General features: G+C 40.4%; 2 protein-coding genes across 2 annotated transcripts in view; one reads left to right on the top strand and one right to left on the bottom strand.

The window, feature by feature from the left end:
- The window catches only part of LOC134670808 (transient-receptor-potential-like protein), a 75,726-nt gene extending 51,840 nt beyond the window's left edge, over positions 1-23,886 (bottom strand). The window contains exons 1-13 of the mRNA XM_063528630.1: positions 23,860-23,886; positions 17,146-17,205; positions 14,361-14,491; positions 13,273-13,510; positions 12,071-12,213; positions 11,593-11,773; positions 10,927-11,118; positions 10,245-10,479; positions 9,501-9,653; positions 6,620-6,762; positions 6,174-6,286; positions 5,059-5,192; positions 4,207-4,330 (exon numbers count right to left, since the gene is read on the bottom strand). Of these exons, the coding sequence (XP_063384700.1) occupies positions 4,207-4,330; positions 5,059-5,192; positions 6,174-6,286; positions 6,620-6,762; positions 9,501-9,653; positions 10,245-10,479; positions 10,927-11,118; positions 11,593-11,773; positions 12,071-12,213; positions 13,273-13,510; positions 14,361-14,491; positions 17,146-17,172 (1,814 nt within the window). The 5' untranslated portion in view covers positions 17,173-17,205; positions 23,860-23,886. The remainder of the gene's footprint in view (positions 1-4,206; positions 4,331-5,058; positions 5,193-6,173; positions 6,287-6,619; positions 6,763-9,500; positions 9,654-10,244; positions 10,480-10,926; positions 11,119-11,592; positions 11,774-12,070; positions 12,214-13,272; positions 13,511-14,360; positions 14,492-17,145; positions 17,206-23,859) is intronic.
- LOC134670805 (tektin-1-like) lies at positions 686-1,972 on the top strand. The gene has a single exon (XM_063528626.1). It carries the CDS (start codon positions 686-688, stop codon positions 1,970-1,972), a length of 1,287 nt encoding a protein of 428 aa, XP_063384696.1.
- Positions 23,887-24,114: the final 228 nt, after the last annotated feature.

The raw sequence follows: 24,114 nt of genomic DNA, 5'->3' as shown, positions 1-24,114 counted from the left end.
CCTCCCCCGCAAAAAACGGCAGACTATTTTGTACCGAACATTTTAGACATGGCGTCTCCGTTGTTAATTACTCCGAGCATTTGATGTGCCCCTCCCCCGCAAAAAACGGCAGACTATTTTGTACCGAAAATTTTAGACATGGCGTCTCCGTTGTTAATTACTCCGAGATATGCAGGGTGAAGTGGTAGCAAGTGGTCCTTAATTAATTCAACTTAGCAACTACCTGTTTCTCTATTATGGCAAAAATAAGTACCTACCTACTTAGACTTACAAAAGTAAATAAGTACCTATATACCTACTGCCGCATTCCTGTTTGTATACGCGTGTTGTTCTTTTTATATTCGAAATCCATGAAAGAACGGAACCATTTACTGACTCGCAGTAGGTTGCGCCCGGTTTTATTGAAAAGGGAGGGGGATTATCTCTACTTGCTGCACGCACAGCAACGCCTTAATTGTTCCCATGGAGACAAACAGTTAAGTCGATTACTAAACTTAGTTCGCGTTACGTCTTAAGAATCACACATTTATTCTTAACTAATTGTGAGTGGTCATCACTGTTAACTGACAGTTTGTAAACATTATTACAAAAGGCATATGGTCCACGGATGGTCGGATAAGAGCGTGGTTAAAACTCAGTGTTATTCGTGATTTGTTAAGATTATCTAATTGTAAATAATTCAACTATGGCCGACACCAAGTTTGGGATTCGCCATGTTATCGGCGCTCCAGTGGCAACAACAATGCTATCGCAACAAGGATTGGTATGCATACCTCCCAGAACTGCTAAGTTTACCCTCGGCGAATGGAAACTGAACAATGACGTGAAAAGCAGGATCACCACGGACCAGCAACAACTAGCAGACAAGGTCCTCGGAGAATGTCAGAGAGTCCGGGAAGAAACAGAAGACAGAAGCAAAATATTACAAGCTACTTCCGAAAGGCGCATTGAGGAACGTATATCAGATGTTGAATTTAATAAGAAGGAGTTATGTCTACAGAGAAAAGAAATCTGCATCGAACTTGAAGCTATGAGTGTGTATAAAACTAGGCTGCAAGATTGTCTGGCCTCTTTAGAACAAAATGCTTTAAATATATGTAGAAAATGTCTCATGCTGAGAGACGGCAGGCTGGGAATCGATCTAGTGGTCGACAATGTAGAAGCTGCTTTACAAGAAGAAATATCAACCATTCTTGGCGCCAAAAGCCTATTGGAGCGAGCTCTTGAGCAGTTGAATGAACAAATGAGACGCCTGCGTTCCATGCGATACCAGCTCGATTGTGATTTGCAATACAAACAAGCTGCTATTGATGTCGATAAAGTTTCGCTTACATTAAAACCAACAGACATATGTTTCCCTATTTACGAAGGTTACACAAATATGGACCCAGCAGACATATCAACTGAAGAATACAACTTCTATTCCACTAAAAATATACAACAGGCAGCGAAAGAAGTGAGTTCCGCGCGCCCGATACGAGTATTTATTGACACATTATTGAAACAGATCGTCGACGACTTGTGGGCGGCTTATAACAAATGCAATCATGCATTTAACGAGCGAATACAAGCGACCAAGCTCGCTAAAGGAAACCTGGAGGATATGCATCGTGAGGTCACAGAAAAGGCTCATGCCATGCAAAATAATATTGATTTGTTGAAGAAAGCTATTGCTGATAAAGAAGGATACATCGGTGTGGCGCATACGAGGCTTGGGAGAAGGGCTCAGCGAGTTGGCGCCGAGTTGGTGAAAGATTCCCCAGGTCAAGCCCTGTACTATGAATGTGAAATGCTTCGCCACAGCACTGAGCAGCTGCAGAAGATGCTGCAAGACGCCGCGGCCGCTCTTCGTTATCTGTCTCAGACTCAAATCCAGTTGGAAGAGGACATCAATATAAAGATGAATACTTTGAAGATCGATGAGGTGGATTGCATGACTCTGAGGGCGACAATTGACTATCATGCCTATTGAAGGCACTTTGGACATAAGGAAAATAATTTCTAATTTAGAATATGGAATGTAAGGCGTTTTGATTTTATTTCATTAGGTACATTGTATAATTTTGTGTTTCTGTTTAGTTGTTTACTGACATTCTCAACTTTTCGAAGTCTTTCAAACGAAAGTGTTTCTATGACATAGTAAATGTTTAAGAGCAAAGTGCTGAAATGAAAATATCAAATGAGAAGGGATACAATTATCTTTGTATTCACCTAAATTAACTAACATAAGTAAGTAGGTACCTAGCTATAACTAGGGTAGGTAGCTGGGTAGGTAGGTATGTAGGTTTTGTAATTAATATGCATACCTAATGCTAGTCGTAGTACTTATTTTAAAGATAAGAACATAGGTAATAATTACCTACTATCTAACATCGATTACTTATTATTTGTTTCTATTTCAATGTTATGATTACATAGTCGATGAATTGTAAATAGTATTATATTTCGCAAAGAATCCCAAGCCATATTTTTTTGTCTGGTACCTGACGAAAACGGTAACACTGTTTAATACCAACAAAAAATGTAAGTACGCTCGTAAATAAGTAAATAATGAACCCTAAATAATGAAACCTTGAACTCACACGGCCTGTCGGCCGCCATCGGCGTCCCCCAGGGATCGTCCCTGTCAAATGTGGTATTCTCCATCTTACTTAATGATCTACCTATGGCAGTCAGTGAAGGTGAGGTCTATATGTACGCGGACGACGTTGCGGCAATTGTAACTGCCCCAAGCATCGATCAACTAGAATCGAAGCTAAACCTAGTAGCTGGACAACTTTCGAACTGGTTTGAACAAAACGGTCTCATACTAAACCTAACCAAAACGCATTTCATCCAGTTTGATTTGTCTGGGCGCAAGCGCCGTCCGTTGCATGTAGGCCTCGCCGGCGGCACCATAGACCAGGTTAAAAGTACCTCCTTTTTGGGCTTCCACATAGACCAAAGCCTAACATGGGAGAGTCATATTAATTCCCTGTGCGGCAAATTGGGAAAGGCATGTTTCGCCCTTGGCAGGCTGATGACAGTACTTCCGCTTCAGGCAGGCCGCAGCTGTTACTTCGCCAGCATACAGTCCATCGTTCAATACGGGCTTGAGCTATGGGGACGTGCGGCCGATTGGCTACGTGTATTTAGGCTCCAAAAACGAGCTATAAGGGCTATTGCTCGAGTTCCATGGTACGAGTCTGCAAGGCCTCACTTCACCAACCTAGGGATTATCACGTTGCCAGGTCTCTTGATACTGCAAATAGCCTCATACACGCGAGAGAATTTAGATAAATACCACAGGCGGGGTGACAACAGCGACCGTATTACACGATACGGGCATAAACTAGCAGCAGTGCCCCGAAGCTTAGCAAAGACGGCAAAAACTATACACGTCATGGGCCCCTCTGTGTATAATAATCTACCAACAGTAATAACAGACGCACCTAGTTTGTTAATTTTTAAAAATAAACTTAAAGCTTGGCTTGTTGAGCGGTCGTTCTATAATATAGAAGAATTTCTGACTTCGAAATATTAATGATAAAAATAGAAATCTACGCAAGTAGCTAATGTATTTAATTTTAATTTTTAATGTTATTTGTACTAGTTATGTAAGCTGACATGTAATTACCTATTACCAATAAAGAATGAGTATGAGTATGAGTATGAGTAATGCTCATAAAATTCGGGTTAGCGGCCAAAGAGAATATAACCACTACGTTTGCAGTAACTACGATGTGAACAGCAGTAGCCAACAATGGAATTTTATTAAGAGGCAATCCTTGCAGATTCCTTATCAGGTAATCGCGTATAAATATATAATATTTATTATTTTCGTACAAATAGTTCACTATTATTTCATACCCCATTTAATTAGGCAGCCTTCTCACTAAAACGGAGATGAGTAGAAACATGCGCAAATTAACCAATAGCATTGCTTGTAATCCACATCATGTCTCCACCCCGCTGGATGACAACCAATGCTGGTTGATTCCTGCACGTCACCTCTCATCTCCGCTTCAGTGCAAAGACAGCCTTAACTTAGGGATAAAGCATTATGTGACTCCGAATGAACAAAGGAAATGCAAGTTGATTATGCTGGCCTAATCAATAGGACAGAGTGGCGCTCTCTTGTGTCAGAGGCCAAGATCCTCTTTGGGTCACTGAGCCAGTGATGTATGTATGTATGTAATGTATGCTAGCCTAAGGCAAACCTCTTACTTTCCGAAACTCCTCCATTTCATACATGAGTCCCCGGCGTTGTCCCAGTCCGGTAGACCCCCGGGGAGGACGTAGCATTTCTTCTTCTCCAGGTCCGCGAAATACCAGAGAAGCTGGTTAAGACCTATGTGCCGGTAAAATTAAGCAATACATATATACTAGCATCATAATTGCGTACCTAAGGCATCTCTAACGTAAATAAATAAATAAAAATGTGTCCTTGATTCTTGTCCTTCTAAAGTTGAAAAAATTCTCAGCTACCTCTTGTAACAACTTGGTGGTAACTAGTGAAATAGAAATATAAATTTCTTAGAAATGTGGTAGGTGCAGAAATAAGGTTAACGTGCAATTTTGCGAGATTAGCATATTTGGCCATTTGGCCAATAATCTAGGCATGCAAATAATGTTTTGATTTAGCTATATTATACTATGTATATATAATAAACTATAACCCAAAATAGAACCCTTACTCAAACCTCTTGCACGGAATTATAATAAGTATTTCATTGCACGCTGCACAGTTGAGTTGGTCAAGGGCCAATACTTACACGTGGAATATCTTTTTAGCTCTAATCAAACTATTACTATATTGTTATTCTAGTTCATTAGATTGGAGACCTTTCAGCCAGAATATTTATAATTTAACTAACCGCAAGAATTCGTATTTGTCACAACCAATATATCTATAAAGAAACACAATAAGGGCTGATTTAGAAGGCGCACGAACTCCCATGCGAGTTTAGTTACATTGCGGACTTTTGGTTACGTCCAATTCAACCGACCGATCAAAAACCGCAATGTAATTAAACTCGCATGCGAGTTCTCACATCGTCAAATTGAGCCCTAACTTACCGCAAGCGAAGGCGAAGAGCACGAGACTATAGATGAAAAAAAACTTGACGATGTCTATGACCATGCGGCCCAGGGAGATCTGCAGCGGCCCCAGGTGAGGGTTGATGGAGAACAGGTGCACCAGCTTCAGAGCACTAAGGGATAGGATCATCGAATTTAAACTGTTGTGAGACATGTACAATGTAACAATGTTAGTTGTTTTTAGTCACTCGCGCGACATGTTTCGGAGAGCCTAGGTATCCTTTTTCAAGCACTAACAGTGCGAGCAGCTTTCACGACGGCCGTGTATTACGTACAAGTGAGTCTAAACCGTAAAATTATTCAAGGATAGGATCATGATTCGAACAACTTATTACAAGCCAATTTTTTTTCCGACATCATAATAAACAGTCTGTCGCTATTTTTTTTTCGATTTGGAAAATCTCTGCATCTGGCCAACCCGCCGCGAACAGGTCGCTAACTGATCGCGTGTATTATGTTGACGGTACAGTCGCCATCAGATATATCGGAGCGGCCAAGGTGCTCACAAATATCTGAACACGCCCCTATTGTCAGGGCGTTAGAGCGCGTGTTCAGATATTGTGAACACCCTGGCCGCTCCGATATATCTGATGGCGACTGTACGATATGGAGCGGGTGCGCAGTGCGTTTCGCGAATGACGCATTTGCCAGACCCGAACAAATCCCAGTGTTAGACAAATTCTCAAAATTAAGATAAGAAGTTACCTACACCTAGTTCTAGTTTTAATATTGTTAAATACATTTTTTAACTTCACCACTGTATGAAAGAGCGAATACCTCCTAACACAAGTGCCAAACTTAAAAGGAGGATTCGACACTTAGGAAAAACCTTGTACAAAATAAACGAATTTTGAATTTTGAATGCTTGAAGAAGAAAGAGAGTTCTTTTCCCAAAATTTTGTACAGGTACAAACAGCATCAAACAGATAGTGATGGCCAAAGTTTCCAAGTATATCGGTACAAGGTGTGTTACGATATAGGAATTTGGCCATTTTGGGATACACTATCTATTTGCTGCTGACTGTAGGTAGGATCCATAGGATCACACTGCATAATGCAGTCAGGAACAGGGATGGACATAATTGAATAGGTACCTGAAAATGTTAGCAGCAGCGAACAGCCCCTCAGCGATCAACTGTGGGTCAAAAGCGTCCCACTGCTCCCTAGGTATAAACTTGGTTTGCGGATCCCTCTTGATCTCCGTGATCTGTTACAAAATACATTTGATTCAGAAAGTACTACTAATAATTACATTAGAATTTTTCGTTGGAACTCACGTCACTTTTTACGGCTATCAGTTTGACGATCTTTTTTTACAACAGGTACGGCACATCATTACGCTTGACACTGAAATCAACCTGCGGTAGGTAGTTGTCTGCCAATAGGTGTATAGATTTAAGAATATGTAAGAGGTATTATCTGTTGGTTATCCTAAATAAAGCATAAACAATTGTGGAATACAAATTGGAAAACGAGCCCCAAGTCTTCAAAATTTTTATACCTACTCGTAATCGTAAAACTTATTGAATTTAAATATAACCTGTTGCAGATAGGCCGCTATCCGGAGCAATGCCACGGTCACATAGAGGAAGTTGCGTGTGAAGTCGATGAAGTTCCACATGTCTCGGAGGTACGCGCGAATGCCATCTGTGAAGATCTCATGTGTTTCTTCCCAAATAAATCCTGAAAATTCAATAATTTGATGGGGTGGCTACAGATGTGCAAGTTGCCGAAAGTTTCCAAAAAGTTAGAAGAGCGTAGGGTAATTTCAGAAATATTTCACATGAAATAAAGGAAGCTTTAATTTACAAATGAAATACCTATTTCGAAACCCATACAAAATAGAAAATGGACGGCTAGTCTATCTCGCGGCCGAGATACTGTCGCGCCGCTCTTGTGCTATAGTTCGTTTTTTAGCATTTTTTTTTTTTTATTTATTTATTTAATAAAATACAAGATATTCTTAAAGATAGGCATAGCCCCGCAAAACTCATCAGTGAGTTTGACTGCGGGGTCATCAGTCTCTAGTTATTAACTTAATTTGTATGTACTTAATGTTTAAATTATTACAATATATTATTTTATTATGGTAGTGTTTTTTTAACATAGTTTTAAATTTAGGCTTATTATTTTCACGTCTTATGGCTTTAGGCAAACTATTAAGTAAGTATGGAATTATTTTCCTAAGTGTTCTATCCCCGTAGTAATTATTAATTCTAGGAACGGATAGTTTACCTGAAGTCACAGCCTTTGTGATGTATATGTATGATTAACTGGTGTTAAGGAATCAGCTGAGTTAGGCTCTTGGTAACTATGGTTATTGACCGCAAGTAAAGCCTAACAAGTTCCTTTTTAGCCCTCGCCACGTTGCGGATTTTCGATGGAACTAATTTATTTTAATGGCAATTATTTTGTTTGACATCCGACATTGAAAGTCATTGAATGTCACCGATGTAAACAAATCGAAAATGATTGTAAATATTTCAGGATAATAATAGATTTTGCAATCAAAATGCCCAAAAAAATTCACACCGATGCTAAACAAATAATTTTAAATACATTAAAATACTTGCGACAGAAAAAGGATACGGGATTCAGTAGCATTCCATTAAACAATGTTGTGAAATTATTTGTTGACATGACGGGTACTGATTTTCATAGTGAGTTTGTAATAAACTGGTTAGTTTTGTACTAAATATGAATATTAATTATTAAATTATTATTTTTCTCATTTAAGGCGTCTTTAGTGCTATAATCAAAAATATTTATTATAAGAATGAGCCATTACCACCACGAGTGACTGAATCTGGTAAATATATATACGGAGGTCGAATATTTAGAATCAAATTATGGCGGATAGGTAAATTATTCATACTTAATTATCAACTAAACATGCTCTTTCGATTGGGTTTCGATTGGGAAACATACTTCTACAACTCACATGTACATAATTGTATACCTCACTCGCTCTTGCACGATGCCAATACACACTGTCCCGACTATTCATGACGTACACGTATTGTTGCTATATGTAAGCTGTTTGTAGCGACATTATATCAGGGCTAAAAAAGAACTTGTCAGGCTATAAGTATTTATGTTTTAAACTGACCGGTAAAATATTGCAAATTTTGAAAAGAAGTCTGTAGTTACCTTTACATTTGAGTTTAGTTTTATGGCTGACAAGTAATTTTAAAAATCTAATCTGCATATTCTTTAATTTATCGATATTGGTCTTAGTTGTGAGCCCATAGCTGTCAAGAGCATAACTCAGTATTGAATCTACAAGTGACACATACATACAAGTGAAACATTTAAGAGTGCTAATAGGAACTTTGAATTTTAAGTGAAAGAACTTACCTAATAATACTCTAAGTTTTTCATAAATAAAATTAACATGATATGACCAGGAGAGGTGTTCGTCTACTTTGACTCCAAGGTAAGTAATACATTCTACTTGTTGTATAGGTTCACAGTTACAGTTATAGTTGTTTAGGTGAAAGCAATGGAAAGTATGGGCATATAATTTGGAAGTGTTATTCTTAATTGGTAAGTATGGTGAGTGAATTAATAAGAACTTGGTTTTATTAGAGTTGAGAACTATTCCATTGTCGTGAGACCACTTAACGACTGAGTTTATGTCTTCCTGCATTAGACGAAAAGTGTCCTCAAGGTCAGTGCCCGCGCGCAGGGCGCATAGGTCATCTGCGAACATGTGCGCTGAGCAATGCTGCAGCACACCGCACAAGCTGTTAACGTGCATCAAGTAGCAAACAGGACCACAGCCCGAGCCTTGAGGCACCCCACACTCCACGGCACACTCACGACTATAGGAGTTCCCGACTCTGACTTTGTAGGAGCGCGAGGTGAGATAGTCGCGGAACCATGTGTTCAGCGGCTCGCTCACTCCGCACTCGTGCATAGCCTTCAATAAGGTGTTCGATTCTAAAGTATCGAACGCCTTTTTGAAATCAAAGAATACGGCTAATACTACTTTTTTATTATTTAGTCAAGTTTTTTAAACCGTGTTGACTGGGAGTTAGGACATTATTTTTACTAAGATAGGGACTAAGCTGATCAGTTATACATTTTTCCATAATTTTATCGATACTGGATAATATTGCAATAGGTCTGTCTGTAGTTAGAAAAAGATGTACGATCTCCTTTTTTGTAAATCGGACGAAGTATAGCTTCTTTTAGTTAGAAAGAACTTCGCAGAAGTACGCTTATGGTTCCAAATCCGGCACTTTTAGCGGTAATAATTTGAAGTGAATTATATGTATTGACGCTACATTAGATAATTCAATAATTATTAACAATTAAAGAGCCTGATAAAAACTGCACGCTTGCTTCTATGGAGTTCTTTCTAATGCTAAAACACGAACTATAGGACTACTGGATAGCGGAAAAGGAAATAGTCTTACCAAGAACATAGACCACAACGACGAGTTCCAAGTATGTCGGTCCGTTTCCTCTCTGCTTCAGCAGTTCTTTTTCAAGCTCTTTCACCATCCACTCTGGACCGAACAGTTGTATCGCTTGCACTTCAGCCCTTTGTGATACCAGGATCAAAATTACTGAAACAAAGTGATTGAATGAAACCATCGTCATTAGTAGCAACCACTACTGAACACGATGAAGAATTAATCAATTACTGAATTGATTGAAGTTCATTGAACATTAGCTTAATCTCAAGGATATTCCGTTCTCTCTTTCCCTCACTTAAGGATGACTCACGCTAGACCGGGCTGTGCCCGGGCCGAGGCGTCCGACATCTCATATTCTATGACGGCTGATCGGTGATCACGTGGTGGTCACGTGGCTCCGTAGAAAAAGAAACACCGAAAGCACAGAATAAATAATAGTACTACCGTACAGACACTTTCTACAAAACCGAAGTTTGACAGCGATTCAGGGACGAATCATGTTATTTCTTTCTAATGTATAGCACTATCCCTTTCGGCTATTTAGGGTTGACAAAATTCAAGTTATTACCTTATCTGTGGCCGTGCACCCAAAAGGACGTCAAGTGGTGCCAACCCTAATGCTCGGAGCAATACCGAGTTTGTCCGAAGGTACTACCGAATCCCCACTACCGAATGCTCCGGCCCGGCCCCGGCCCGGTCTAGCGTGAGTCATCCTTTACACATTTACAGAACTATACTTACGCAGAAAGAACAGGTAACTAGACGCATGTATCAAGAACTTCATGAAAGGTTTCCTCATCAGTTTGCCAGTGGCACAGTTCGGAGCCACCATGTACAGTGAACAGTAGAAGGGGAAGAGCATCGCCACGCGGCAGATGATGTTGATCTTCTCCATGGCTGTCTTGCGACGGAATCCTGGGACCCCCTCGTACCAGAGCGACGCTAGGAGCTGCTGGATGTTTGGGTGAGCTACGAACTGAAAAAGAGATTAAGTTTGTGACGTACGTAGTATACCGCCATACCTGGCATACGTGGCCGCCCAGTAGGAAGACGTCCTATTGGACGCCTCAGGTATCGCTGGTGCGATATGGTAGAGGCGGATCTGCGCGAATTTCGAGTCAACAATAAGCGGGAGGTCGCACAGGACCGAGAAAAGTGACGCTGTCTTGTGTCGGAAGCCAAGTCTCATTTTAGGTTGCTGAGCCAACGGAGTCAAAGTGTCCAATAACCAATAAAGTTGTATTAGGTACAAAACATTTTGTATAGTATAATCAACTTAAAAAAAATAAAACCTCCTCGTCAGGCTTTTATTCGTTAATAACTTTGATGAATACCGCTTGAGAACTGCTGATCTAATTCTACGCTAGTGAAATCACATGTTGATCTTTTTTGAAAAATTTTAAAGACTGACACAATCAAGTACCTTTTTCTGCTTAAAGTCGATGGCAAGCTCCAGCCTTGCTAGCTTCATATGCTCGCCGTCCGCGAAGGGCGGCTCGTCGGGGTCGTGGTTCAGGATGATGGCCAGCTCCTGCGAGCTGCGGGACTGGTCCAGGAGGTCCACCCCGAACTGCTGCGCTTGCCGGCGGAGCTCGAGGTATTCTGCTTTGCTTTCCTGTAGGAACAACGGAGGATTCACGACTGCCGAATTTATGTCAAGAAATTATCGGATACCTTTTTAACATACCTATGACTTGACTTGTGTGAAGCTTCTTACTTGATTTTGGTTACGTTTAGCATGAGTACCCGGGCCATCGTATCTTTTAACTATTTAATCGGTCAGAAAATCTAACCTAACTGTTGTGCATGCCAGAATTATTTCAATGACGATTTTGGTTGGAAGATTACAAACATTTCCTTTTAATCTTTTCGTGGCGTGGATTTTAGGCCAAGGCCAAGCTTGAAAAGAATAAGCAAGTGTCATGGAGGTTTGCATTTTCCCTCAAGTAAATGTCCAAACGCAATCTTATTTGCCATGACAAACGAAGTCTAAAGGAGACCCAGTTCAGCGAAAGCCACGTTTCATGTGAAACTCAAGAAGCTAATTAGGTGTTCAATATTTTCAAGGGTGTATTAAACACAAACCAACCTGTTCAGCAAAAGCCAAGTTCCTGAGCTCCCACGAGAGTTGGAAGGCTGTGAGGATAGGGTCGGTGGAAGAAAGCGCGATGAGAGATGGAGAGGCCAGGGCGCGGTACGCGTTTAGTCGCGCCAGAGAGTGCCGGAGGGAGTCTTCGGATGACTCGCGGATGCAGTCGTCGCAACCACATCTGCGAAAAATAGTATTTTTAATTACTCAGTGGCTGCTAAAGCGGAAAGGTCCTTGAGTGATGAACCGAAAATCACAGCAAGAACCGAGAAATTTTCGGGTAGTTATAACATTTATTGGTTAAACGGCCAAATTCAAAACTGCCTGAATCTGTAACTAAACGACCTGACTTTAACCTACATTATTCGATCGTGTAATGTTTTCATCTACCCTCAACTGGCTTAAGGAGCTATTTGAGGGTAGATTTTGTTTACTTTTATTAAAATACCTAAAGATACAGAGTATAGTATCTGCCTACCTGACGTCGTGAGGGTCAGGCAGCGTGGCTCCGCGGTCCAGAAGGATCTTGATGATCTCGTAGTTATTCTTGTGAGCTGCCAGCATCAGCGGCGTGACGTCCGGCGTGAACATGGCCGTATTCGGGTCCACTTTCTGCCAACTCTGTTTTAGAAAAATTGTAGACTAAGAGTTAATCTACAAAAGAAACTAAACGTATCAACATTTTAAGTGTTTGTGATCATTTCTCAAGCGCTGATTAGTATTTGTTAACATGTGAACTTAAAGTCCAAAAGTAGGTGATAAAGCCTATTATACCCTTGACTAAACAAGCTTGTTAAAATTCAGGACCCCAGTGGCCTATTTTATAAAGCTACAAGTTACAATTTACAAGCGGAAGTCTCGTTCTAACACATAGGGTTAGAAAGAGACTTCCGCTTGTAAATTGTAACTTGTAGCTTTATAAAATAGGCCACAGGAGTCAAATCAAATTACACTCCATTAGTCATTATTATTTTAGGGACGCGACATTTACCTTAGTTGGGAATAGCGTGGGTACCTGCGCTCATAAAAAACCAAGGCTTTTAAAATGACAAGGCAGGTTTGATGATATTGATGAGTATTTATAATAAAATTTATTCTTATTCTTATGAACATATTCTAGCCACTCAACCGTCCGGCCCGCGAGACAGTTTTCCTGTCAACCGTCCGGGGTTTTTTAGCGACGGACGCCCCGCGCAGCGCATTCACAACTTTTTACAAAAATTATAACTACACTGCCATCTAAATTTTTTTAGAGCTAACTATTTAGTTAGGCTACGTTGTCGCATCAAGAGAATTAGTAAATAATGCCGAAATATTCCGTTAGATGGCTCTGAAATGAATTCTTTCTTCCACCCCTTTGGATAGTAAGGTTCCCGCGGACGGTTAAGAGCATATTTTTTTCGGATACTATGCTATCGTCGGACGGTCAAGTGGCTAGAAGCAAATCCACTGTCCCCATGTCTCGTCCCTTGCGTCTGTGTTTCTTTACAAAGGCGTAGGTATCATTGGTTGGTAGTTTTAACGATGACGCACGCTAGGCGGGCCGAGGCATCCGACATGTTCTATGGCAACTAATCGGTGATCACGTGGTTCTTCCCATAGAAAACGAAGCGCCAGAAGCTCCGGCCCAGGCCCGGTCTAGCGTGAGTCATCCTTCAGTTGGAAGTTTTATATACGTACGTATGGTTCACCAGGCTTATAAATAAGCTCCTCATGCTCCAGCAGCAGCTCCACCGCCTCAACAAACTCGGCGTTAATGGCCTGCAGCAGAGCATCCTTCGTTTCCACGCCCATGACCACCAGGAGTTCCACCATCTCCATGTTCTCCCCGTCTATGGCCAGGGTCAGAGCTCCGCGGCCGAGGGAATCCACGCAGTTCACGTCTACATTCTTCTGACGGTGGGCTCGCTGTAGGATCCTAGGAATTAAAAAATCCTTAGATATGTAGAAGGTCGCCGGGTCGAGGCAGCCGACACTTCTATTTCTATGACAGATTAAATAGTTAGATAAGTAGAAGGATAAATAGACATTAATTGAAATTAAAACTCCTGGCGCCTCGTAAAGGAGCTGCGTTCTTCTGAAGCTAACGAATACTATCCGTGCCTAACATTTCCATCATATTGATGACTTAATGAAATTATGTAGGTGTATACTTAACGTTTCATTCGTCGTCAGTACGAAAAATTCTTAAATATTCCGTGGGAACGATTACCTATGTCGGCTTATTGGAACTAAAGGGTTGGTGGCCTAGCGGTAAGAGCATGCGACTTGCAATCCGGAGGTCGCGGGTTCAAACCCCGGCTCGTAGGTACCAATGAATTTTTCGGAACTTATGTACCTACGAAATATCATTTCATATTTACTAGTCGCTTTTCGGTGAAAGAAAACGTCGTGAGGAAACCCAACAAGACCTAGTTTCCCCTTTGGGCTGGATGGTCAGATGGTAGTCGCTTTCGTAAAAACTTGTGCCTGCGCTAATTCTTGTGATTAATTATCAAGCGCACCCCAGGCTCTCATGAGCCGTGGCAAAATGCCGGGACAACGGTGCTGATTGGAACATAAGGGAAGGAATAAAAAGACTCGCGAGATTCTGGTAGGCTTCCGTGGCTTAATTGGTTAGAGCTAACGCACGGATTGCGGAGATTGCGGGTTCAAGTCCTGACAGAAGCGTAAATTTTTCGATTTTTTCCTTTAATATAAAATTTTTAATATATAACAATTTTCAAAGGGTTGGCAAAGTCGTGTCGCTACTTGGTTCGATGACTTACCTCCGGACATTGGCCATGTCTCCCCGCTCCACCGCCAGAAGATACTTCTTCTCCTCATAGGTGAGGGCCTTCGGCAGCGTCGGCAGCTCCATCATCGGCCGCACCCCCGAGCATTCGAGCGCGGGGTCCCCCTATACATCATAATGTGATCAAAGTGGTAAAACTCGGCAGCGAACATTTTAGTAGGCCACCGGGTGATTGAGTGTACCCACCCTCTGGTGCACAGTGAGTCAATTCCCATTTTTCTTTGAAAGCGTTACTGGTACTGAATGGTAAGAAATTTAGATTATGAAGTATAACTTGTATAAATTATATCTCCAATACAAATACATACATACATACAAAATATATTTGATTTATGTTTAGAGTCTGGCTACTGAAATTTTACCTAAATTTTTGGCGGGAAATTCAAAAAATCTTGGGCTGGTCACACTTTGTGTAGTAGGAATTATAGTTTTGATACTAGACAATATTTTTAATATTCTGTGCCTAATAAAATAAGTTAGTGTCCGACCGAAGGTTCGGTTTCGGTTTCGGTTTCGGCCAGTTTCGGCCAAAAAATCATGTTTCGGCTGTAGTTTCGGTTTCGGCCAAAAAACGGCCGAACCTTTCGGCCGGGCCGAAACTTACGAAATGGTACTTCGGACAAAGGCCAAAAGTTGGGGAATAAGTAGGACAACAATATTAATATCTACATATACTGATTCATGTATAGGTACAGAAATTAATTGGTTTATTATAAAACACAATTCCACTAATGAGGGCGCCACTGGACGGCCGACGCAGTCTTAAGAGGCTGTCAATACTTATAACGCGCACACTGTCTAATTGTATCGGAGTGAATGAGATAGCACTGTCGCATGTTACTGGGCCCTGGGCATAAGAAAACTCATCAAGTCATCATCTTCCTCGCGTAATCCCGGAATTTTTGCCGAGCCCTGGCAATGGGAATGGGAGCCTGGGGTCCAATAGACAACTAATCCCAAAAATTGGTGTAGGCACTAGTTTTTACGAAAGCGACTGCCATCAGACTGACCTTCAAACCCAGAGTGTTAACTAGGCCTTATCGGGACTAGTTCGGCTTCCTCACGATGTTTTTCCTTCACCGAAAAGCAAATAGTAAATATCAAATGATATTTCGTAGGTAAATAAGTTTCGAAAAACTTTTGCTTCGTCGAACGTCGAACGTCGACGAAACTGCGGTCTTGTTTTTTAATACAATGGACATTGTTTGGTGTCTGTGCTCAACTAGGTACTTAGCCTGAAGCCTGAAGCACGGCTTTGACTTCGCATGAAAGTTCGCCTCACTGGGGCACTTCGGACTTTTAGGCCCAGGTGAAGATCGGTACCCGCCCTTGCGATATTGTTAACAAAATATTTCGCGCTCGCTGCGCTCGCGTTTTTGGTTGGTGTTTTGGTTGACCCTGTATCTACATGTTAGCTTGACTGGTGACTGAATAGAGTTAGACCAAGAAAATTCTGCAATGATTTTGATACGCAGTGCAACTAGTGCAAATGTTATTGATACGTCATAATTTCATAGAAGTTTTGACGTTTAAAATAACACTTGCACTGCGTGTGTTATCAAAATCATTGCAGAATTATCTTGGTCTTAGTAATTTTCTTAAAAAAACTGCTTAAGTAACATCAATTTCAAGGACATTCGGTGTTGACAGCCCCATAATATGTGTATAAAAGCGGTTTTATGACATTTTTCAACGATTTTATCAAGTCTACAAAAGTTTCGGTTTCGGTTTCGGTTTCGGCCGAAACTAGAGCCAAAGCCGAACATTCGGTTTCGGTTTCGGTTTCGGCAAAAAAACATGTTTCGGTCGGACACTAAAATAAGTTAAATAAACGTTTACGTGCACTCAAAGTCAGCTCACATAATTTCTACCACTATTTAAAGTACAGTCATCGACAAACACATATGTTTACGTTCCAATATTTAGATGTTATAGATATTTTTCAGAACTTTTAGTTTATCCGTTTCTTTATACACTTGTCCTATTTATGAGATTCAGGCATTAATAAATTCACGTACTTAATCAAAGTAATAGGCAAATGTTAGAACTAGTACTTAAAGTATCAAAATATTTATAGAGCACCAACCTCCTAATTTGTTTACATTTGGTTAGGAGTTGTAAACATTGCAGTTTTTCGTTATACAACGCTACACGTCGACTTCGCACATTGTCGTAATTATTTACGAGCTTGAATAATAGTTTGCGAACCTCACTCAGTATAGAAATTATTAATATTATTTAAAATAAGCCCCTTATAAACGGCAAACAATTTGAATGAATGACATAAATTGACAACTGACTTTTGGCTTTTTTAAAATCATAGACAATTGGTGATACAACAACGAAATATCTGTCAACAAATTTTGGCTAGCCAGACTCTATGAACAAACATAAATCAAATATATTTTGTATCACAGATTTTTACTCGAGATTCGAGCATTAAGCCTCCTCCACACTAGTGCGCGAATCGCGGCGCGAAGCCGCGAACGCGAGTGTGGCGTCGATTTTCGCGGACAGCGAAATCGACTCCACACTCGCGTTCGCGGCTTCGCCCGCGATTCACGCGCATAGTCTGGAGGGGGCTTTAGAAAATGGAGTGATCCGGTTTCAACCATCTTACCCTATACAAAGGTGGTCAAAAATAGTACTTCTGCTGTACCTGTATTTTATTTTCCGAATAGGGTCCGTGTAACCTAACTCTTTGATACTTCAAAAAAAAACCATTAAAGTCAAATAAAAAGATAAAAACTAGAACTTACGCTCTCCAAATCCTTTTTGTCCCCCATGATGTAGAGCGCAGAACGCCCCTTCAGCGGTCACTGAAACAATATCCGCCATTTTGGAAACGTAATAGGTACGCCATTTTGAGAATGTTTTCACAGGATCATAATGTTTAAGTATATTTTTAAGGGACTGAAACTGAAGACGGTTTCAAGTGCGGATTGAAAGGGTGATGTAAGAAAAATAGATGTGTTTTAAGATTGTTAGTAATGCCAATAGTGCCATGGAAAAAACTAAGTAAACTTAAGTGTTTGAAAACCAGTTACCTATAGTAAGTTTTCTCTCCAAATAAACTTATCCAAAGGTTGTCTGGAAGAGATCGCTTTTTAGCGATAAGACCGCCTGTTGTTACCGCGTTCTATTGTTTCATTAAAATTTCTTTGTAGTTCTAAATGTATAATTATTGGTGCAATAAAGAATATTTACTTTACTTATCGAATTCATTTAACAGTTTAAGCTCGAAGAGGTAACAGACAGACGGAGTTACATTCACGTTTAAAATATTAGTAGAGATATTGAGATTCTCAAAAAAAAAAGGTCTATCAAAAGAGATAAGCCTCAATTCTAAAAGTATTAGAGTAAGGGCCACTTGCACCATTCAATAAACCTGGGTTAACCGATTAAACCTGGAGTTACCATGGTTACCAGTACAATTGACACTAGGTTAACGGTTTAACCGGTTAACCCCGAGTTAGTGGGATGGTGCAAGTGGAGCTAAGAGTATACATATTTGACGTTCCACGGAAAAAGGTACCTAATGGCGGCCGGCGCTTACGTCGCATAGCGCCGCAATAATATTAGAGCGGCGTTAATAATAGCGTAAGCGCCAACCGCCATATTAAGGTACCTTTACCAGTGGGACGTCACATATAATTGATACTTTTGAACGCGTACTGTAGAGGTATGTATCTCTATGTTTTTGTTCATGTGTTATTAGAGGATAGTAAGGTTTACTCGGGTAATTCCGAATGTCGAAAACTGTCGGATAATTCCGAAAAGAGACTTTTATTATGATGGAATTAAGGGTGATTTTCATCTGAATTTCGGAATTATCCGACATTCGGTATTACCCGAATACACCTTAATACTTTTGGCGCCTTGATTCATCTGCTCTATTGATAACGTACTTGATTGAAACTGTATTGGTACCAGCCTGAAAATAAGTCACATCCAGACATCGTAAATTTTATAGCATTTTGGTGCAGCGGAGTGTTGTTAACGGAATCGGTATAGATTGTTCCAACTGAAATGGTAAATCAAGATTAATATTAACGTAATTAACGCTAATTAATCATTAGGGTTGAAATTGTTTATAGCAATTCCGTTAACACCACACCGCTGCACCGAAAATGCGATAAAATTTTCGATGTCTGGTCACATCTAACATCCATCTAACATTCTTAGGCCCATTTGCACCATTCTACTAACCCGGGGACAACCGGTTAAACATGGAGTGCTGGAGTTACCATGGTTACCAGTACAATCTGACATTAGGTTATTAGGTTTAACCGCTTAACCCCGGGTTAGTGGGATGGTGCAAGTGGGCCTTAAATAAATTATAGCTACATTAAATTTATTTATAGAAATATCATTTGACTGTTGCCGTACCGACACTAAGACCGGCGAAGCCCTACAACTAATCCTGACGACACCGTCCGTCACCCACATATGACATAACCTTATCGCGGGTAATTTAATTGTACACGTAGGCTTTTGTTTGTTGTGTGTTCTACAGGTCTGAGTTAGGGATAATGATATGAGTATCCATAGACTCAGCTTCTAAAAGCCTAACCAGTAATACATATATGATCACGCGCCATGTTACGGAATTTCACTGGAACTAATTTTTTCATACTATACTGAACTGTCACCCTATACATGACAATTACAGCGCCCTCTTGACAACGATCATATATAACTGGTCAAGCTTTAGGTAGTGCTAAACTTAACTTTAGCTACCTATGTTCTAAACGGCCTTCTAGCCTTGTCGGTAGTGGCCCTGACGAAGCAGGCCGCGAAGCCAAGATGCCAAACGCTTATACTGGAGTCAGTTATGTAACGCTGCCATACATGACCCAAAAATTTTTTATTAAGCTATGAGCTTCATCACATCTGATATTTGAGTAATTCTAAGCATTTCTAGCCTGAAGTGGGGGGGAGGGTGGGGTACAAAGACGGCCGCCATCCGTCATCTTTAAAAAAAATCTACTCTGATCCTGGTGGGTACTAGGGCAAGTTTGGTATCATTTTCGTATAAACCAAAGACGTAGAATTCATTGCTGATATTTGTTTTTTCAATTTCATAGTAATTTTACAAGAAAAACGTAAAAAGGTGAAAAATTTGGTTGGAGATTTTTGCTACGCGGAGCCGAAACTACAAAAGATAGAAAGTTGAAATTTGCACACTAGATTACATTTATAAAGTGTACAAGAGATAAGAAGCGATTTTGAGAAATTCAACCCCTAAGGGGGTTAAAAAGGGGATGAAAGTTTGTATGGGGTTCAAGTTTTATTTTAAGCTAGGAATTTGAAACTTCGTAAAACGATATATTATTAAAATACAAGAAAACTAATTTCAGCGTTTTTGAAAATTCATCCCCTAAGGTGGTGAAAAAGGAGTTGTAAGTTTGTATGGATATCAAAAAAATTTTCGAACGCGGGACTTGAATCTTTGTATTTGGGGATATTATTAAAAGACAGGAAAAGTAATTTCAGCGTTTTGTAAAATTCATCCCCTAACAGGGTTAAAAAGGGGTTGAAAGTTTGAATCCATTACAAATCCGAGTAGACACTAGACACACATTTCTTATTGGCTCCCAGGTTTGAAATGCTTAGAATTACTCAAGGAACATATGTGATGAAGCTCATAGCTTAATAAAAATTTTTTGGGTCAACTTTATAACTGCTTCCGCTATTACGCTGATACGCTCCGTAGCGATCGAAACGCAACTGTCAAAATCGCACTAATATCACCTAATATGGAAGAGTGATAGAGACATAAAGCTTTTCGTTGCGTTGTCGTAGCGATAGCGATTGCAACCCTGGCTAGGCCGGCAGGATGGCCCGGCGCGGGCCCTGATCCTAGTAAGGCTATTTTTTTATGTGTGTGTTTATCATAAATACTTGCGTATTTTAAGTTATGGATACTATCTGTGTATGTTAGAAATATAAATAGGTATATTAAATATCGTAGGACTATTTTACACAGATCGACCTAGTCCCACGGTAAGCTCAATATTAGCTTTGTGTTGTGAGTAGGTACTAGACGACGATATATATAATATATAGTTATATATAAATATTATATATCGTCGTCTAGCACCCACAACACAAGTCTTATTGAGCTTACTGTGCGAGGTTGATTATGTAAAATAAGACCAAGACCTATTACAATACAAAAGTAGGATGGTGCGTATGTTCTTAATCAAAACAAAAGACGGCAAACAGGCCGAGAACCGAGGCCATTTCCAACAACAATGACAAAGCAAACTTCGGGGGATAATTCCAACGTAAGTATATGAACATCATAACATTTTGCTATATCATCCCCTTGAAGTAGATCTTGGGTCACTTTTGACATCACATCACCTACATTATTTTTGCCGATTTAAGGCGAAGGTCTCCGTTTCAGCTATATACTTAGTTACCTACCTATTATTTCGTGTGTCTGTCCGATGTCCTTCTGTTTTCTACATATTAAATTACATTTAGAAACAGGTCTATCGCGACGGATTTTATCATACACTTTTCGTTGGGTATTAGTTACACAAATATCTGTTTTGACATTTTGCTGGGACATCAGTTACCAGTGAAACTGTGTCGAAACGTCGGTAAAAATTCACGATAGACCCAGTTGTAAATGTGATTTAATATATATGTATGTGTTAGCGAAAGTTTTAAATGTTCTCTACATGTCGCATTTATCAACCGATTCGTGAAATTCTATTTTCATTCAACAATATGTTCTTGTTTTGAACTGGTTTCGATACGACCTAGTGAACCGTCTTGGTGGTTGACGCGAGTACTTCCGCACGACTTTCTTCCCAAAAAAAAATTATTTTTTTCTTCTACCCAAGCTACGCCAAAACATAAATGTTTTGTGTTTTCTATTTTCCCAACTAGAAAAAGCTATAATTTTCATTCAGATTTTTAGGCAAAATCGTCTAATCAAAGGGGAGTATTTTGTAAGTACATGAACATTTGCAGCGCACATTTTTTTCAACAGTTGTGGTTTAATAAAACAGTTATTAGCAGAATAATGAACTTTTTCGGGCACAGTTACGAGTAAGGTCGTATTTGCTACATATTCTGGTATCGTCTTGGGTCGTCCCATTCGTTTTTCGTCAAGTTCTTAAATTAGTCCTATTCTGCTTTCGTCACTTATTCTACAGTGAAAGCCACGACAGCAGAATAGGACTAATTTAAGAACTTGACGAAAAACGAATGGGACGACCCAAGACTATACCCATATTCTATTCGGGTATTAAGGGCCTCGCACAAGTGGACGGACGGTGCTAGGCTACATTAAACATTCTCGACGACCCTCCGTTGTTGGATTAAAATGAACTTAACCTATTTAACTACTTAACCTTTTCGACGCCATGTCAAACACAAAAGCTGTCACTCGGACGCCACGTCACCCAAGTGTCAAAACGCCAGACAAAGACTGATTAATCGGTCACAGACTACAGAGTAACATAGATCTACGTGCACATGCATAAAGTTCAATTTGAAGCTTTATGCATATGCACGTAGGTCTATGTTGCTCTGTGGTCTGTGACCAATTAATCAGTCTTTGGCGTTGAACCTGCGGTGCGGATATATCGGTCATTGGCGTCCTAAAGGTTAACCTACCTACTTAACCCATTCCACAGACGATATGAGTAGATGTAGATGACGCTGAAATCGAATTCGAAACGTATTTGTCAGAAGTTCTGCCGTGCTAACAACATATGCAGTAATCGCAGTTGAAATGTCATGCAATTGTTAATCTTGTTCTCTTTGAATAAGTTATTTATTTAAACGATGATTTTCATGCAAGTACTGCAAATACAATAAGCAGGGCAGAGTTGTGGTTTTGCTTTTGATGCAGGTTTTTATCGCGATTATTTTACACCCTGTAAGCGCCACTTCACTAACCCGGGGTCAACCGGTTAAACCTGGAGTTACCATGGTTACCAGTATAATTTGACACTGGGTTAACGGTTTAACCGCTTAATCCCGGGTTAGTGGGATATGCAGCAAGTGGCGCATTATAGGCACACCACACGATACATTTTAACTACCTATTTACCCCGACGTATTAGTATGATGGAAAGGGACAAACGATTTATATTATCGACTTGTCAACTGTAGTAAACGTTTATGAGTAAGGGGGTTAGTATTTACTGTATCTCTTTTTCCTTTGTTTCTTCTTTCTGTCTTTGTTTCTTCTTTTTCTCCTATATTTCAGATACTCCTCATGCCCTTTCTGAAGCCCAAACTCGATTTGGTTGCATTTTTCTGCCGGGAAGCTTACTTTAGCCACCCTACGACTGCATCATCTGATTAGCCCTATAGTTATGACTATGTCGTATTATAAGAGTATATAAGTGTTTTGGCATAACACAAACTTATACTTGTATTTATTTAAAGAATAAAGAATTATCCCTGTACATAGACTAGGAATCCTCTAGACCGAGTTTAGAGCAATTATTTGATGCAACCGATGATGCCAAAAATGCGGGGGTGCGCGGGACGAGGTGGGCGAAGTCCCGTGCCGTGATTGGTCCGTTCAAACACACGGACGTCACACAAAGACGCTGTCGACTCGAACATGGAGTAAAATTACCGTATGCGTGGCAGAGGGGGTAGCGCGATTATGCTCAGTCTGGTGGATGTCTTGTCTGTGGCCCTGTATTTCCTGTGCATGTGATTTTAGTTACATTGCGGACCATTGAAGATACATCAAAATTCAGACGACCAATCAAATAACGCAATGTTATGATTTAGTTATGAAACACGCACACGCATGCGAGTTGTTGCACCGTCTAAATGAGGCCAGGGGGCCGATTTTTTTAATTCGACCGCTCGATTTCGTGTATTTCGTTCAGTAATACGAGTAACTCCACTACTAGGCATTTAAATTCTAGTTACTATAGTCGCACCAATAAAAGTCTGCAGCGGATTTGATAGCCCACGCAGTGTAACTGTTATTTATACGTCATAATTTCATAGATGTTTGACGTTTAAAATGACACTTGCACTGTGTGGGCTATCAAAATCGCTGCAGACTTTTTACGGTCTAATTATAATAGAATTGAAATCGAGTGATCAATACCACTAGATTCCAAATCTTGATCGCACGTATTTCAAAAATTAGCATTTCGCCGTTTTCCACCGATTTTCGAGTGACGAAATCGTGCGATCGAAATTCAAAAATCGGCCCCCTGGTACGTGAATAATTGTTGCGTGTTTTGGTATCGTCTTGGGTCGTCCCATTAGTTTTTCGTCAAGTTCTTAAATTAGTCCTATTCTGCTTTCGTCACTCATTCTACATTGAAAGCCACCGACGATTGTGATGAATGTAGAATGAGTGACGAAAGCAGAATAGGACTAATTTAAGAACTTGACGAAAAACGAATAGGACGACCCAAGACGATATACCCGTGTTTTGATCACTTTCTTAACTAAACTTAACGTAAAATACTCACCGTACGAACGCTGAGGCTGGCGCGCCGCCACTCCTGCGCTAGTCCGCCCTCCTACCCTTATATAGGGGGGTGCAGCTAAACCAATTACTCTGAGCCGGAGCGAGGCAGATATTCGAGCGATTCGCATTTGTTTAATCGTCACGTGGTTATGTGTTCACGGTTCCGTACCCAACGGGTAAAACGGGACCCTATTACTAAGACTTCGCTGTCCGTCCGTCCGTCCGTCCGTCCGTCCGTCCGTCCGTCCGTCCGTCC

This window comes from Cydia fagiglandana, chromosome 14 (genome assembly GCF_963556715.1).
Source record: "Cydia fagiglandana chromosome 14, ilCydFagi1.1, whole genome shotgun sequence".
NCBI lineage: Eukaryota > Metazoa > Arthropoda > Insecta > Lepidoptera > Tortricidae > Cydia > Cydia fagiglandana.
The sequence above is the reverse complement of the archived record's forward strand: the minus strand, read 5'-3'. Positions and strand labels throughout refer to the sequence as shown.

What these genes read in the sequence shown, in the direction of transcription:
- LOC134670805 (XM_063528626.1), top strand. Translation starts at nt 686, where the DNA reads ATGGCCGACACCAAGTTTGGGATTCGCCATGTTATCGGCGCTCCAGTG.